The 17,776-nt window shown below is 44.1% G+C and overlaps 1 protein-coding gene across 1 annotated transcript; it reads right to left on the reverse strand.

The window, feature by feature from the left end:
- Positions 1-4,215: 4,215 nt before the first annotated feature.
- LOC119294382 (60S ribosomal protein L28-1-like) lies at positions 4,216-4,691 on the reverse strand. The gene is made up of 2 exons (XM_037572572.1): positions 4,541-4,691; positions 4,216-4,451 (listed from the first exon to the last, which is right to left on the reverse strand). The coding sequence occupies exons 1-2, from the start codon at positions 4,686-4,688 to the stop codon at positions 4,216-4,218; spliced, it is 384 nt and encodes a 127-aa protein (XP_037428469.1). The 5' UTR covers positions 4,689-4,691.
- Positions 4,692-17,776: the final 13,085 nt, after the last annotated feature.

The following is a 17,776-nucleotide window of genomic DNA, read 5'->3' on the forward strand; positions in this document are numbered from 1 at the left end:
TGCAGATCGGCGACCCCGACGCCGGCCACCGACCCCGACCCCTTCAGCGCCTCCCTCTATGAAGCAGCCGGCGACGCCCAGCAACGCCAGCAAGCACTAGACATGTGCCTTTCCCTCCCCTCCCAAGAGTTAGTTAGCTTAATTTAATTGCCGTTAGTGTTAGTTAGTGTAAGTTAGCTTAATTTGCTGTTAGTGCTAGTTAGTTAATTGCTGTTAGTGTTAGTGTTAGCCCAGTGATAGTTAGTATTAATATTGATGCATGTGTGCTGCTGCTGTTTTTGAAATTCAGTTAGAGCACACTGAATCATGCAATTGACAGTAAATTCAGTTAGCTGAATCATGCATGATTCAGTAAATACAGTGTGTGTGTGATGATTTGGCTGCTAAGTTGTTGTACTTTTGCCTCTAATTTGTTGTACTGATGCTGGAGTGGCCTCTAAGTTTCAGAGTTGCCAATCTATGTTGTTGTACTGTTGATTATCAGAGCCGTTGAATATCACTTTTGCAGCACTGTAGAATGCCAGTTATCAGTTTTGCAGCTTATGTTGCTGCTACTATATATGTCTGTGCTTGTTTTGCCGGAAACCGATTGCTAAGTGACCTATGTTTTGCCGTAAATGTTGATTCATTTCCATTTTGGCAAATTTCAGGCGCTCTATATGTGCACTTTCTAGCAAAGGTCATGCCGAAATTTTCCGTGAATTTCGGCACGACTTGTGCTAGAAAGTTGGACATATCGAGTGCTTGAGATTTGTCGCGACGGGAATGAAACGACATTTCTGGCAAAACAGAGGTCACTTTTTTTGTCATTATTCACTCTATTATATAAAGCTCGATAATTAAACGACTATGACAATGAACCCTAGGAAACATGACCGACACCGATGAGGCCGAGGTTCTCACTCCCAATTAAGTCGAGCACAAGCCTACCTCGACTTTCTGGCGGATCAGGAGAGACAGGAAGCTGGGTGTCCGGACCACCTTGTCATGACGGATGATGACGGTGGTGGCGTTGGCGCCAACACTGATGCCACGAACAACACCGCACTTAGACTAGCGCTGATGATGTTCCTAACTATAGCACGGAAGGTGGGACCTCCCAAGCCAGTGAGGGAAAGAAGGAAAAGAAGAAACGACGCCGAAATGAGCTCGGCACCGGAAGACTGGTGGTCACGGCGGTGCACCCTGGCGAGTTCGAGCCAATAGAGCCGCGAGAAGTGGCAACGTGTTACGACAACCAACTAGCATGCATCCTACGAGATACCTCTAACATCAACACCACAAAAATAAGGAAGAATGATCAGTTGAAGAAGCTGCTTCTAACTAGGTTGCATGCAAGATTCCTGTTCCCCGGTCGGAATGATGGAGTCGACCCATGGGATGATGATTCCATGAAAAAAATCAACAAAAAAGCCCTAGGAAAGTTCAGCAACGCATTGAGCGCTTGGAAAACTAGGGTGAAAAGGCGATTCAAGTAGACCATGAATCCTATGCCGAGATTGTTGCAGACAATCCGAAAATTACGATAGAGGACTTTGAAAAGTTCAAGGAGACTTGCAATGAAGAACATGCCAAGGCTAGGTCGGAGAGAGGCAAGCAGCTGGAGGCAAAGAACACGGAGAACCACCGCCTTGGAAGTCGTGGTTACACGGGAAAGAGGCCCGTGTGGGCTAAGGAGGAGGCAGAACGTGAACATCACGGGATCCCAGACCCATTGGCTGAGTTCACCGACCAGCAGGAGCACGACTTAATTAGGGCCTGATTCTCGTGGGACTCCAAGAAAAAGATTTTTTCACCGACGAGCCGACTAGGAAATTCATGACATTACTGGTAATTATCCTTTTACCACTTTACATATTAGGTTCTGACCAACGAAGTCTACTACATTCTAGTCGCATTCGTAAATGATTCACGGTCCATTTTGCAGAGAGAGCAACACAAGCTTGCGGCCGAGAGCGAGTCGTCGACTCATTCGACTTAGTCGTCGGCGAAGTACAAGTGGGACACTCCTTTCAACCGGGCCATGAACATAATGATGGGACACCCGCCCGGCCAGCGGCCGCAATATGGACGTGTGCATGGCGCCGGGGATGGGGCCACTTGGAAGTACTATTATAGCAAGGACCCCGAGGCCAAAAGACAGAGAAAGAAGTTCAGTCAAGTGACTATCGAGGAGAAGGTGGCGCGGGCGATGGAGAAAGAAAAGGCTGAGACGAAAGCTGAGATAATCGCTGCCTGTAGATCTGATTTCGTGGATGCCTTTACAAGCTTGATTCCAACAGTGGTCACATGGGTGCAACAAAATCCAAATGCGCCACCAAGTGATTTTCCCATGCCCAGCTTCACCGGGAGCAACTCAATGAACATCGCACCCATACCCGTACCTAGTATGGGAACCGCACCCGCACCTCCTCCAGCACCTGCTCCTCCGCCCAGCTCTCACAGCAGCCCTAGCTCCGTCTCTGGCTTGAATGTCGGGCCGTCGACATTGGCTGAGATCGATGCCCTCACGATAAATACGCGTCGTCGCACTTTCATCAACTCAACTAATTAATTAATCTTGAGTTGCTGTTCTTTCTGGATCTCTGACGCCGCACGTATGTGTCTTTGTAGGTCGACTCCACTCCGTGCACCCTCATTTACAACATGAAGGGCGGGTTGGTGGATGTGGGCAAGGGTACTATAGTGAAGCCTAAGGATCGATTGTTTCACCACCAGAAAGATGCTTGATAACGCCGTCTCCGTGGCGAGTGTGAAAGCTGGCTACGAGGGTCTCCCTCATCCGATACAAACCGATGGAGAGGATGACGAGACCCCCACGCAGCTTGGCCAATGCAAAAATTGGCCTATCATGTGGCCGAAAAATCTTCACTACAAGAAATATGCTATCTTGTGACCTCCACTATTGGTCACTGAAAGGTCATAGTTTTTCATTTGCGGCCTTTTTGTGACCAAAAACAGAAGGTCAAAAGCTGAGGGTCGTAAACTGACTATAGCGACCTTCTCTGTGAGAAGGTCGTGGACGTTTATGACCAAAATATTCCTATTGTGGCGTTATGGTCACTAACAGCCTCCCCAGTCCACGTAGGCATCCAGCATGGCAAGCTAATGTGGCACAAGATTCAGCCCGGTCCAATTCGGTTATCTGCATGGGCCTAGCCCAACAATTCGGCCTTTTTACTATATTTTTTTATCAATTTTTGAATGGCTTCATGGGCCAAGCCCAACATTTTTAGGTCCATTTCATTTATCCTTTTTGTTCTAGCTTCTAATAAATGCACGATGTGATTTGTTTGGGCCATAGCCTTCTTAGAGCCCAAATATTGTTTGGTCCAGTAGAATATTTGGTCTTTTTAATTCACAGATTCCGATTTATACACATTTAAAAATCAAACAATCAGTAATTCTCTTATTAAATGATCAAATCCATAACTCATATGATCAACATTCACAAAAACATACAAGACTTCACGTCCGCGGTAACATAGCTTGAACAAGCCTAATTACAGTTTATATCCAAGAAGTGTTCGTGCAATCCAAAACATGGTGGAAAATATCAACCGAAACTATGGTTCACACCCTTGCTTGGCTCTTTGATGTCAAAGTATATAGTCGTCCTTGGACCTTGGGAGCTACCACCAACAGCACGGTTGTCCTGGTTGTACTTCTGTGGTCAAAGTCCTCACCTGGAAAGGATTATACAACTCAGTCATATATTCACGACTCAAAACTCATGACATGACATGACACTAAGAGAGAACATCATAGAGACTCAACCAGATCCTAATATAAAGTCTATTCAGACCATAGCTAGTTTATTCCATTATTTTTGGACACATGTGTGTTGCTGCTGTTTTCTGGAAACATGGAGTACAAGTATTTTTGGAAACATGGAAGAACATGATTTATTATCCTGGAGACTAGACAAGAGTTACTCCAGTGAAGAGGATGACTAAAATCGCTCAATGGTTGAGAATACACCAACAACTTCAAACTCTCCTAACGAAAGATTCGAGTGCTGGAAACCTAGAAGCGGGACAGATTATAGAGTTACCTGAGTGGAGTAAGGGACTATTTACAACATGGGAATTTCAAAGGAATCAGTCCATTTCCTGCAGGAACATAAATTAAAGTTAGCGTTCAAAACTTAGCACTAGAAGATCAGTCTCAAGCTTTTCAAACTTTGCATAATTAAGGGAACAGCCCCAGCAAGCATCAGACTTTTCTGAAGTTATGTCCGACTTGCAGAACAAAGTGTCTTCTCAAAACAACAAGTTGTAATACCTGATTCTTGACAGACTTGGCCATCTTGTGGAACTCCTTGCGCATCAGAGTCTTGTGCTGGAGCTTGGCAAGGGTGTTCTGCTTCTTGGTCTTGGTCGTGGACAGGACAACTGCCTTGTCCTCTCCCGCTGATGGCTGGACCACCACGGTCTTGCTGCTCGCCAAGCCTGAAACCACATCAGCCCCACAGCAAGTTAGCTCCTTGCAGAGACACTTGCAAACAAAAGGGTTAAAAATACTGCAAAGAGCTATGGACTCGAGAACTTGTAGGAGTGGACATTGCAGAGGTTGTTGGGCTCCTTGCTGAACCGCACCTTGGCGTTGCTATTGCCGAACTGTTTTATCAAGAAGCAGTTGTTCTTCTTCACGAGCTCCCAGACCAGAGACCCTGGAACGGTAGTCATTTCCCTTGGCCTACATCACCAAAACAACAACCAAAAGTCAGATCCTACAGCTAGCAACAAGCAACAGGACACACTAATCCTACAGAATCAAGGAAATATTTGACTATTTGAGCAAAGTTGTATGTTGATTGCACCTTAAGCTCTCTCGCTATGCTACTCTGCAAGTAAGAAAACTGACATATCCAACGTTTGCTTCTCCTCTTCTCTACTTACTCTGCCTAGCATCAGAAGCTCTGGCCACAACAACCATACTCGCTGGCTGCTCGTCCACCTGCTCTTCAACAGGCAACAACTAGATATGCACCAAGTCGCCACCCGTACCATCGCTTGTGGGTCTCATCACACCCCCGCCGACACGCGCACCGCAGCCGATTGCGCATGGCAACCCGCTGCCATTGGTGTGGTGCCACTGCTGCAAATCATGCAGAGTCATCCGTCGCGTCTCAACCACAATCCTCAACCATGGCCGAGTCTTCTACAAATGCTCGAATCATGGGGTAATAATATGTTTAAGTGTTGTTCTGTTGCTTTCAGTTGTTGATTCTTTTAATAGTTTGGTTGATGATCTTCCAATTTGATTCGTGTAGAAAAGGGAAGATTCGTGTGATTTGTATTTCTGGGAAGTTGCTGATGTGGGGGAATGCAACTACGTTGATTATTTGGTTAGCCGAGGAATCCCAATACCAGCAGGTTGGGGTGTTGGACAAGTAACTGAAGGAATGGCAGAAGAGGAAGATGCAGGGAAGAAGGTTAAAGATGCAGTTCCTCTGATCATGGCCAAGCAACAGCTGCTAAATGGCCTTGATAACAATGAGGAGATGAAAGAGCTTGTGAAGATAATGGGCAAAATCGATGTCCTCTGTAGGATGGTTGTCTCTTTATTTGCAGTGTATGTAGCACTCGTGATGTATTCAGTGGCTATGACCTGAGAACTTTGCTGAAACTAGTAATGAATGAAACCTGTGTAGCAGGCTGGGCGTAGTGTTGTGAACATCTAATGGTTTCTATTAATGGAAATCAAGGGCCCCTTTTTCTCATAAATAAATAAATAGCAGAGGCCCTGTCGGGTCAGCTTTGTTCTCATTTGAAGACGTCGAGCAAATTGCAGTCCAACAGCAAACTATGTCATCAAATTCATGTTTCACATCCAAATATGAGTATAACTAAACAACAATGTCGTCATGTTTTAGTTGTCATACAATCACCAAACACAAATCAGCATACATAACAAGTGATGTTCTCACAGAAAAATACTAAACAACATGTTCATCAGGTTTCAGTTGTCATAGCAAACACAATTTCACATAGTAGATAAAAAAATGTCTTCTGACAGGAAAATACGACAAAAGCAATGTAATCATCATCCGCAGCAGCAGCGTCAACATCTTCACCATGTGTATTAGTCTGAATCGTAATTCCCCACGGTGTCATCTTCTTCTTCGTCCTCAACGTCCTCGAACGTTGGCTTCTTCTTGATCAACTCTTGTATGTCCACAGCACGACATGCAATCTTTTCGTCGGCGTCATTGACGTGATGGTTCTCAAAGATATTAGGAACATTTGTGTTATCTTTTACATCAGGAGCAGTGTAAGCATCATCTTGTTATGCAACTTCATTAAACGAATTCCTCTGCTCAAATCTTTGCAATACTCTCTAGTCATCGCTATGTGCAAATGTGTCTTCCAAGAAAAATATCTGTGTTGCTTGATTTGCCAAAATAAAAGGCTCGTTGGTCTGGTACGCCGCCTTGACATTGATGGATTTGAAATAATCTTCAGCTCTGGGTTTTGCAATCCTAGAAAACAGGTTATACCAACGACATCACAACAGAACCACACACCAACGATCCTCGAAACTGGAGATATACTGCAACGGAACAATGTCTGTTATGTTAGCATACATTTCAGTTGTCTCTTTGTCATACGTATCCATGCTCATGATGGCACTGTTTTGTGTCTTCCTGCCTTTGTCTCGTGCAAGGGTGTTGTAGCGCACATCTCCAACGATGCAAGATTCATAATGTCTTACCCGAGTATCAGGACCCATTGCTAGTGAGTAAAGGGCATCATCAACTGCCTGCCCATCCTCCCGCATCTTCTTAACCTATGGTTAGAAAATAGACAAGCTGATCATCTTATGTACTCAATATATTAAAAAAAACTGACAGTGTAATTCAAAAGCTTACATGGCTCTTGAACCATTTCACAAATCCTGCCATAACCAGTTTGTCAATGTTTCTTGGATTTTGCGGCAGTAACTCCTTTTTGTAGATGCTGCACAACATAGTGATTGCGTCACACATCTAAACATAAAAGAATGTGCTGCAAGTTTAGTAGATTACGATGTATAAGCTGCAGTACTGCAACATAGTGAAGCTTGTGTTGTGCTTGTTTGAACAATTGTCGGGGTGAAAGATGTAGATGATAATGTGAAACCAAGTCCTCAATTCGTTGGTGGATGTGGCGTCAATGATTCACAGCTGGCAGCAACGACTGACGAAACCAACGTCCAGCATGAGAGCATATACTAGCTTGCAAACGAATCTAGCGGTACACGTACGATCGAGATATATTGTGTAACAAAGGCGCGTGATGAGTTCCAACTTGAAACTCTATGCATCCATCTTTTGAACGGACACGATGAATCTCGAGGTCTCCGGTAGGACACACACTCAAGTCATGTGTGTCTCCGTGTTGTCAGCATTTTCAGAGCTTGTGAGTCCCCATGTTCAAGCACCTACACTCATGAACAAAGCTACACATGGGGAATGCAGATAATGGAGTCTTTATCATTTCGATGGTCATACCAAATCATGCATCTTTCTTTGAAAGCACCAAACCATGCTATGATGCATGCACCATACGACCAAATCAAACCACACTAGCTAATACGAAAGAAGGAAAAAATGGCTTGTTTCCGGTGCGGTCAGACGGGGCATTTTGTGGCAGAGTGCACTGCGGAGCTGTGTTACTATTGTCTTAAGCCGAAGCACTTGTCTGGTGAGTGCCCACTGTTGCTTGGACCCAAGCCGATGGTCTCTATTTTCGGAGTGTGTTGTGCGGATTTGATGTTTTTTGAGACACCTGAGATGGAGCAGACAACGCATATTTTAGACACTTCGTTTCCTGGTACTGTTAAGGTGGCGAATGGCACCATGACCGAGGCGCAGATTGTGAAACAGTTGCGTGAGCTCGCGCTTGGTAATTTGATACGTCTCCAACGTATCTATAATTTTTGATTGCTCCATGCTACTTTATTTACTGTTTTGGACTATATTGGGCTTTATTTTCCACTTTTACATTACTTTTGGGACTAACCTATTAACCGGAGGCCTAGCCCAGAATTGCTATTTTTTGCCTTTTTCAATATTTCAAAGAAACAGAATATCAAACGGAGTCCAAACGGAATGAAACCTTCAAGATCGTGATTTTCCAACCGAACGTGATCCAGGAGGCCTGGACGCTACTCCAAGCAGTGCCAGAGGCGGTCACGAGGGTGGAGGGCTCCCCCCTGGGCGCGCCCCCCTACCTCGTGGGCCCCTCGACACTCCACGGACGTACTCCTTCCTCCTATATATACCTACGTATCCCCGAACGATCAGAACAGGAGCCAAAAACCTAATTCCACCGCCGCAACTTTCTATATCCACGAGATCCCATCTTGGGGACTATTCCGGGGCTCCGCCGGAGGGGGCATCCACCACGGAGGGCTTCTACATCATCACCATAGCCCCTCCGATGAAGTGTGAGTAGTTTATTTCAGACCTTCGGGTCCATAGTTAGTAGCTAGATGGCTTCTTCTCTCTTTTTGGATATCAATACAATGTTCTCCCCCTCTCTTGTGGAGAACTATTCGATGTAATCTTATTTTTGCGGTGTGTTTGTTGAGACTGATGAATTGTGGATTTATGATTCAGATTATCTATGGAAAATATTTGATTCTTCTCTGAATTCTTTTATGTATGATTGAGTTATCTTTGCAAGTCTCTTCGAATTATCCGTTTGGTTTGGCCAACTAGATTGGTAGTTCTTGCAATGGGAGAAGTTCTTAGCTTTGGGTTCAATCTTGCGGTGTCCTTACCCAGTGACAGAAGGGGTTGCAAGGCACGTATTGTATTGTTGCCATCGAGGATAACAAGATGGGTTTTTTATCATATTGCATGAATTTATCCCTCTAGATCATGTCATCTTGCTTAAAGCGTTACTCTGTTTTTACTTAATACTCTAGATGCATGTTGGATAGCGGTCGATGAGTGGATTAATAGTAGTAGATGCAGAATCGTTTTGATCTACTTGTTTTGGACGTGATGCCTATATACATGATCATTGCCTAGATATGTTCATAACTATGCTCAATTCTGTCAATTTCTCAACAGTAATTTGTTCACCCACCGTAGAATACTTATGCTCTCGAGAGAAGCCACTAGTGAAATCTATGGCCCCCGGGTCTATTCTCATCATATCAATCTCTATAACTTTATTTACTTGCTTTGTTTTTACTTTGCCTTTTACCTTTTTACCTTGCATCTATCTATCAAAAATACCAAAAATATTATCTATCAGATCTCACTCTCATAAGTGACCGTGAAGGGATTGACAACCCCTAAGCGATGGTTGCGAGTTGCTATCGTTTTGTGTAGGTACGAGGGACTTGTGCATGGTCTCCTACTGGATTGATACCTTGGTTCTCAAAAACTGAGGGAAATACTTACGCTACTTTACTGCATTATCCTCTCCTCTTTGGGGAAATCCAACGCAGTGCTCAAGAGGTAGCAAGAAGAATTTCTGGCGCCGCTGCCGGGGAGGCTCACGCAAGCAAGTCAACAATACCAAGTACCCATCTTAATCCCTATCTCTCGCATTACATTATTTGCCTCTCGTTTTCCTCTCCCCCACTTCACCCTTGCCGTTTTATTCGCTATCTCTTTCCCAATCTCCTCCTCTCTTTCCCGTTTGCCATTTTGCCGTTGCCTTTCTGTTTGCTTGTGTGTTGGATTACTTGTTGCCATGGCACAAGATAATACCAAATTGTGTGACTTCTCGAATACCAATAATAATGATTTCCTTAGTACTCCAATTGCTCCTCTTAATAATGACGAGTCTTGTGAAATCAATACCGCTTTGTTGAATCTTGTTATGAAAGATCAATTCGCCGGCCTTCCTAGTGAAGATGCCGCTACTCATCTAAACAATTTTGTTGATTTGTGTGATACGCAAAAGAAAAAAGATGCGGATAACAATATTGTCAAATTGAAGTTATTTCCGTTTTCACATAGAGATCGTGCTAAAGTTTGGTTTTCATCTTTGCCTAAAAATAGTATTCATTCTTGGAACAAGTGCAAGGATGCTTTTGTCTCTAAGTATTTTCCTCCCGCTAAGATTATCACTCTTAGGAACGATATCATGAATTTTAAACAACTTGATCATGAGCATGTTGCCCAATCTTGGGAAATAATGAAATTAATGCTTCGCAATTGCCCTACTCATGGTTTGAATTTATGGATGATCATACAAAATTTTTATGCCGGATTGAATTTTGCTTCTAGAAATCTTTTAGATTCGACCGCGGGAGGCACGTTTATGGAAATTACGTTAGGGGATGCTACAAAATTGCTTGATAATATTATGGCTAATTATTCTCAATGGCACACCGAAAGATCTTCTAGTAAAAAAGTGCATGCTATAGAAGAAATCAATGTTTTGAGTGAAAAGATGGATGAACTTATGAAGATGTTTGCTCCTAAAAATACTCCTCTTGATCCCAATGATATGCCTTTGTCTACTTTGCTTGAGAATAATAATGAATCTATGGATGTGAATTTTGTTGGTAGGAATAGTTTTGGAAACAATGCTTATAGAGGGAATTTTAATCCTATGCCTTATCCTAGTAATCCTTCTAATAATTATGGAAATTCCTACAATAACTCTTATGGAAATCTTAATAAGATGCCCTCTGAATTTGAGAGTAGTGTTAAAGAGTTCATGAATTCACAAAAGAATTTTAATGCTTTGCTTGAAGAGAAATTGCTTAAAGTTGATGATTTGGCTAGGAACTTTGATAGAATTTCTCTTGAAATTGATTCTTTAAAGCTTAGATCTATTTCTCCTAAGCATGATATCAATGAGTCTCTCAAAGCATGAGAATTTCCATTGATGAGCGCAAGGAAAGAACCGCTAGGATGCGTGCTTCCAAAGATGCCTTTATTAAAGCGTGTTCTTCCAATTCCTATGAAAATCAAGATGAAGATCTAAAAGTTATTGATGTCTCCCCCATTAAATCTTTGTTTTGCAATATGAATCTTGATGAAACTGAATATGCTCTTCCTTTACCTAGAAGGCGTTCTAAGATTTTGGAGTTTCTAGATCTTGATGATGAAATTGATGAAAGTGGGATTGAAAGAAATAAAGATCTAGATGTTGCTAAACCCACTATTTTGGATCTCAAGGAATTTAATTATGAAAATTGCTCTTTGATTGGTTGTATTTCCTTGTTGCAATCCGTGCTAGATTCTCCACATGCTTATAGTCAAAATAAGGCCTTTACCGAACACATTGTTGATGCTTTGATGCAATCTTATGAAGAAAAACTTCAGTTGAAAATTTCTATCCCTAGAAAACTCTATGATGAGTGGGAACCTACTATTAAAATTAAAATCAAAGATTATGAGTTTCATGCCTTGTGTGATTTGGGTGCTAGTGTCTTTACTATTCCCAAAGCTTTGTGTGATTTGCTAGATTTCCGTGATTTGCTAGATTTCCGTGATTTTGATGATTGCTCTCTAAACTTGCATCTTGCGGATTCCACTATTAAAAAACATATGGGAAGAATTAATGATGTTCTTATTGTTGCAAATAGGAATTATGTGCCCATAGATTTTTATCGTTCTTGATATAGATTGCAATCCTTCATGTCCTATTTTTCTTGGTAGACCTTTCCTTAGAATGATTGTGCAATTATTGATATGAAGGAAGGGAATACTAGATTCCAATTTCCCTTAAAGAAGGGTATGAAACACTTCCCTAGAAAGAAAAATAAAATTACCATATGAATCTCTCATGAGAGCCACTTATGGATTGCCTACCAAAGATGGCAATACCTAGATCTATCCTCGCTTTTATGCCTAGCTAGGGGCGTTAAACGATAGCGCTTGTTGGGAGGCAACCCAATTTTATTTTGTGTTTTTTGTTTTTGCTTATGTTTAGGAATAAATAATCCATCTAGCCTCTGTTTAGATGTGGTTTGGTCTTTTAGTTAGTGTTTGTGCCAAGTAGAACCTATAGGATAACCTACGATGATAGTTGATTTGATTCTGCTGAAAAAACAGAAACTTTGTGTGCACGAACATAATTTTGTTAAATCACAGGAACGTGCTTTTGCGTTGATTATTTTTGCTTTTGTCCAATAAACAAATTGTCCAGGACTTCCTATTTTGGTAGAATTTTTAGAGTTCCAGAAGTTTGCGTTAGTTACAGATTGCTACAGACTGTTTTGTTTTTGACAGATTCTGTTTTTCGTGTGTTGTTTGCTTATTTTGATGAATCTATGGCTAGTAAAATAGTTTATAATCCATAGATAAGTTGGAATACAGTAGGTTTAACACCAATATAAATAAAGAATGAGTTCATTACAGTACCTTTAAGTAGTCTTTTGTTTTCTTTCTCTAACGGAGCTCACGAGATTTCTGTTGAGTTTTGTGTTGTGAAGTTTTCAAGTTTTGGGTGAATTCTGTTGATGGATTATGGAACAAGGAGTGGCAAGAGCCTAAGCTTGGGGATGCCCATGGAACCCCCAAGATAATCCAAGGACACCAAAAATTCAAAGCTTAGGGATGCCCCGGAAGGCATCCCCTCTTTCGTCCACTTCCATCGGTAATTCACTTGGAGCTATATTTTTATTCATCACATGTTATGTGTTTTGCTTGGAGCGTCTTGTATTATTTGCGTCTTTGCTTGTTAGTTTACCACAATCATCCTTGCTATACACACCTTTTGAGAGAGCCATACATGAATTAGAATTTGTTAGAATACTCTATGTGCTTCACTTATATCTTTTGAGCTTGATAGTTTTGCTCATAGTACTTCACTTATATCTTTTGAGCGTGATAATTTTTGCTATAGTACTTCACTTATATCTTTTAGAGTTTGGTGGTGGATTTGTTTTAAAGAAAATATTGATCTCTCATGCTTCACATAGATTATTTTTGAGAGTCGTTAATAGCATGGTAATTTGCTTAATGTTAATATACTTGGTGTTCAAGATAAGTGAACCTTTCTTTTGAGTGAATTGAATACTAAGATAAGTTTGATGCTTGATAATTGTTTTGAGATATGTAGGTGATAATATCAAAGTCGTGCTAGTTGGGTGATTATGAATTTGAGAAATACTTGTGTTGAAGTTTTCAAGTCCCGTAGCATGCACGTATGGTTAAAGTTGTGTAACAAATTTGAAACATGAAGTGTACCTGGCTTGTGCATCCTTATGAGTGGCGGTCGGGGACGAGCGATGGTCTTTTCCTACCAATCTATCCCCCTAGGAGCATGCGCGTAGTACTTGATTTTTGATGACTTCTAAATTTTTGCAATAAGTATATGAGTTCTTTTGACTAATGTTGAGTCCATAGATTATAAGCACTCTCACCTTTCCGCCATTGCTAGCCTCTTCGGTACCGTGCATTGCCCTTTCTCACCTTGAGAAATGGTGCAAACTTCGCCGGTGCATCCAAACCCCGTGATACGATACGCTCTATCACACATAAACCTCCTTATATCTTCCTCAAAACAGCCACCATACCTACCTATTATGGCATTTCCATAGCCATTCCGAGATATATTGTCATGCAACTACCATCATCATCATCATGACATACATTACTTTTGTCATACTGCCATTGCATGATCATGTAGTTGACATCATATTTGTGGCAAAGCCACCATGCATTATTTTTCATACATGTCACTCTTGATTCATTGCACCATCCCGGTACACCGCCGGAGGCATTCATATAGAGTCATGTCTTGTTCTAAGTTTTCGAGTTGTAATCCTTATGTTGTAATCAATAGAAGTGTGATAATCATCATTATTAGAGCATTGCCAAAAAAAAGAAAGGCCAAAATAAAAAATAAAAAATAAAAAATAAAAGAAAGGCCCCCCAAAAAAGGAAAGAGCAATGCTACTATCTCTTTTTCCACACTTGTGCTTCAAAGTAGCACCTTGTTCTTCATGTATTGAGTCTCATATATTGTGCTTCAAAGTAGCATCTTGTTCTTCATGTAGTGAGTCTCATAAGTTGCCTTTTTTATACTAGTGGGAATTTTTCATTATAGAACTTGGCTTGTATATTCCTACGACGGGCTTCCTCAAATGCCCTACATCTTCATGAGCAAGGAAGTTGGATGCACACCCACTAGTTTTCTTTTGTTGAGCATTAATAGCTCTAGTGCATCCGTTGCATGGCAATCCCTACTCCTCATGTTGACATCAATTGATGGGCATCTCCATAGCCTGTTGATTAGCCTCGTCAACGTGAGACTTTCTCTTTTTTTTGTCTTCTCCACACAATTCCCATCATCATATTCTATTCCACCCATAGTGCTATATCCATGGCTCACGCTCATGTATTGCGTGAAGGTTGAAAAAGTTTGAGATTATTTAATTATGAAACAATTGCTTGGCTTGTCATCGGGGGTATAGAAGTTGAGAACATCTTTGTGTGACGAAAATAAAGCATAGCCTAACTATATGATTTTGTAGGGATGAACTTTCTTTTGCCATGTTATTTTGAGAAGACATGCACTACTAGGAAAAGGGCTATAGATGGCATGGACACTAATGGTGCACTGTACATGTGGTGCGCCATTACTAAATACTAATGGCGCACCATGTGTTGGTGCGCCATTAGTGTGCAAATACTAATGGCGCACCACATCCCACGGTGCGCCATTAGTAAAAGAAAATAATTTTTTTCAAAACTACTAATGGCGCACGGCGGGTGTGGTGCGCCATTACTATGTTGACATAGTAATGGCGCACCACACCCACCATGCGCCATTAGTAGTTTTGAAAAAAAAAATTGTTAGTAATGGCGCACCTGTGGACAGTGGGTGTGGTGCGCCATTAGTAGTTTAACTATCAATGGCGCACCACCCCACGGTGCGCCATTACTAACATGGCCCAAATGTTCCCGAATGCACCCCCCCTCCTGATCGCCTTTTCAGTTTTAAAAAAAATAAAAGAAAATGATGGAAATGTCAAAAAAAAAAGAAAATAAGTTTCCCATGTGATATGTGGTCTAGTTGTTGGGAAAATTTACAAATATGAATTTCGACTTTATTTGCAATATCTTTCTGGAAATTTGTAAAATGGGCATAACTTTTGCATACGAACTCGGATGAAAAAGTTTTTTATATGAAAAATCATCTACTCGAAAAGTTACATCCAAATAAATTCCCCACTCCTCAGTGTCATCCGGCCCCATCACCGAGCAGACTTGACACCGAAAATAACAGAATCGGTCTATCTTCCATGTTCTCCTCTTCCTCACCAGAGACCGCACATTCACATCACGGGTCTTACTGCCGGTGCTCATGGAGACGGTGGATGGGGGAAGACACGGGCTTGGACGCCGGGTGCCGCCGCCGTAGTATAGGTTTAGGGTGAGGTATCTTTTGTTCTAAATGTTCAAACTGTAATGAAAATCCGCCGTGTTTGTATGAAATTCGTCATGTTTATATGTTTTAAACCCAGCCGTATTTGCACGAATTTCATCGGGTTTGTTGAAAAAAAATTGAAATGTATGCGGCTACGGTTGCTTGGCGTTCCCCGCATCCGTATTTTCTATCCGAACTTTGATAAATTTTAGCCAGTTATCATGAATTTCATCCAATTAGTTAAAATGCGGGTTGAAATGTATGCGGGAATTGTTGGATGGCTGCCTCCCGTATCCGTGTTCCGCGGATTGATCCCTCTTGTCCGCGGATGGATGTGGGACAAAATTTGCAGGTTGGTGTTCGAGATGCCCTAAAAGGACCGACGCACTCATGTTAAGCCATCAAATGGGCAACACATTACTAATTATCGAGCCAACGTGTTTCAAACAAAAAAAAAAACTCAAGTTGACTACTCAACTGATGAACAGTATTTTTGTTTGAAGCAACATATATTGCACCCTGGCAAGTACTCTTCATCCAAGCTATAGGATTTCCAGCTAGGCGCAGGCTGGTGATTGAACTGCACTGCACGGCATGCAGCAGAGTGCAGGCCATCAATGGTCGGGCACAGCCATAGGGTCCCTGAGGCCAACTCCACCGCGTGACCCCAAATGGATGTCCGGTTTGGCCGAATTTTGTCCTTTTATGGCGTCGATGGGTTCGCCCATGTCCACGTTTGTCCGATGGGTCGTGGGTGCGCCCAACGCGCGGCGGCACCCCAAAACCTGTCCGGGGTGGACGTGAATAAAAAAAGTTTAAAAACTAAATGAAATGACTAAAAAGGTAAATAAACTTAGTTAAAAAAACATAAAACATATATATAGGGGTTACGGCCACAAAACGACCCAGTTTATCAGTCCACTTAAACGGCCCAGTTCGTAATTAACATCAAACAAAAAATAAAAACGCCTCCCGCGCGCTCCTGCTCCTGCCGCGCGCGTCGATGCCGTGGCTGACGCCGCTCACTGGCCGCCGGTGTCATCGTCGTCGCTGACCAGGTCGACGTAGGCCGGCGGCGTCCAGAGGTGGACCGGCGGTGCGTGGTAGACGGGGGCAGGCTGGACGGCGGGAGGTGCCAGTTCACGACCAGCCCCACCCCTGGCCAACCAGGGCCAGGTGGAACGCGGCCACCGGCGGCTCCTCCACCACCTCCTCCTTCGCCACCATCTCGAGCTCGGGGATGGCGACCTCGCCGGCGGCGGAGCGGGCCATCATCTCCTCGAGGCCCTCCCACTGGCGCTCATCGTGCGTGCGCATGGAGTCCTCCATGACGCGTGCAACGAGATGGGCCTCCTCCTCCTCCGTCATGCGAGGAGGTGGTGGTGGCGATGGAGACGGCGAAGGCGACGGCGTGGGCGTGACGCCGCGCACCCGCCTACGCCCGGCTCCTGTGGAGCAGGCGCTGCGCGCTCCTGTCATTGCCGCCGCGTCCCCGTCGAGGTGCCGGCGAAGAACGACGCGCGCCTGGTGTCGTGCTCGTCACGAAACCAAGTGTCCCAAAGCCCGGAGTCGGGGGCGTACCTGGCGTCATAGAAGAGGTCGTCGGGGAGGAGGCGGCGGCGGCGCTCGATCTCCAGGGGAGCGGCGTCCTCGTCTCCCAATAACGGCGGCACACCGACGCGCGGATGTAATGCCGGTCGCGCTCGCCGGCGGACGTGGGCGCAATGGAGAAGGCGGGCGGCGCGGGTGCCCGACGTGGTGGCGATGGCGACGCGGGATCCTCTTTCTTCACCGAGCCGCGGCGGCGCCCCGACGAGGAACCAGCCTCGCCGTCGTGCTTGCCTTTGCGGCCGTAGTTCCAGAGGCCATGGCTGCGGGCGGCCGGCCGACGAGTTTCTTGGCTAGGGTTTGGGAGCAGGCGCTGTCGGGTTTCGAGGAGGCCGCGGGGTGGTGTGGTGCAGTGTGGACGACGACCCGTCCACGCTTTCCACTTAAAGAAGGACGGCGACCGTTCGACGTGCGGATGACAGGTGGGGCCGCCCGCTCGTGCGCATTGATGTTGGCGGGTGGGACGTAGATGGCCGCCTGCCACGCGGACGAGGCGCGCGTCCGTTTGGTGTCCGCCGCGACCCAAACCCGGCGCAAGTTTATGCTCGAAATGGGTCGGCCCAGACACAAAACGGACAGGATGGGTCCGGGACGTCGCGCGCTGGGCCGCCTCATTTGTTCCTTTTACCCCAAACGGACAGGGCCGGACAGAATAAGGTCGCGCGGCGGAGTTGGCCTGAAGCATCCGAGAAACTCGCTCGCTACGCAAGCAGCGGCCAGATGTAGATCGATAATGTGAAACCACGTACTCGATTCGTCGGTGGATGCGGCGTCAATGATTCACCGCTGGCAGCAACGACTGACGAAACCAACATACAGCACGAGAGCATATA

The sequence above is a fragment of the Triticum dicoccoides genome, chromosome 4B (genome assembly GCF_002162155.2).
Source record: "Triticum dicoccoides isolate Atlit2015 ecotype Zavitan chromosome 4B, WEW_v2.0, whole genome shotgun sequence".
NCBI classification, from domain to species: Eukaryota; Viridiplantae; Streptophyta; class Magnoliopsida; order Poales; family Poaceae; genus Triticum; species Triticum dicoccoides.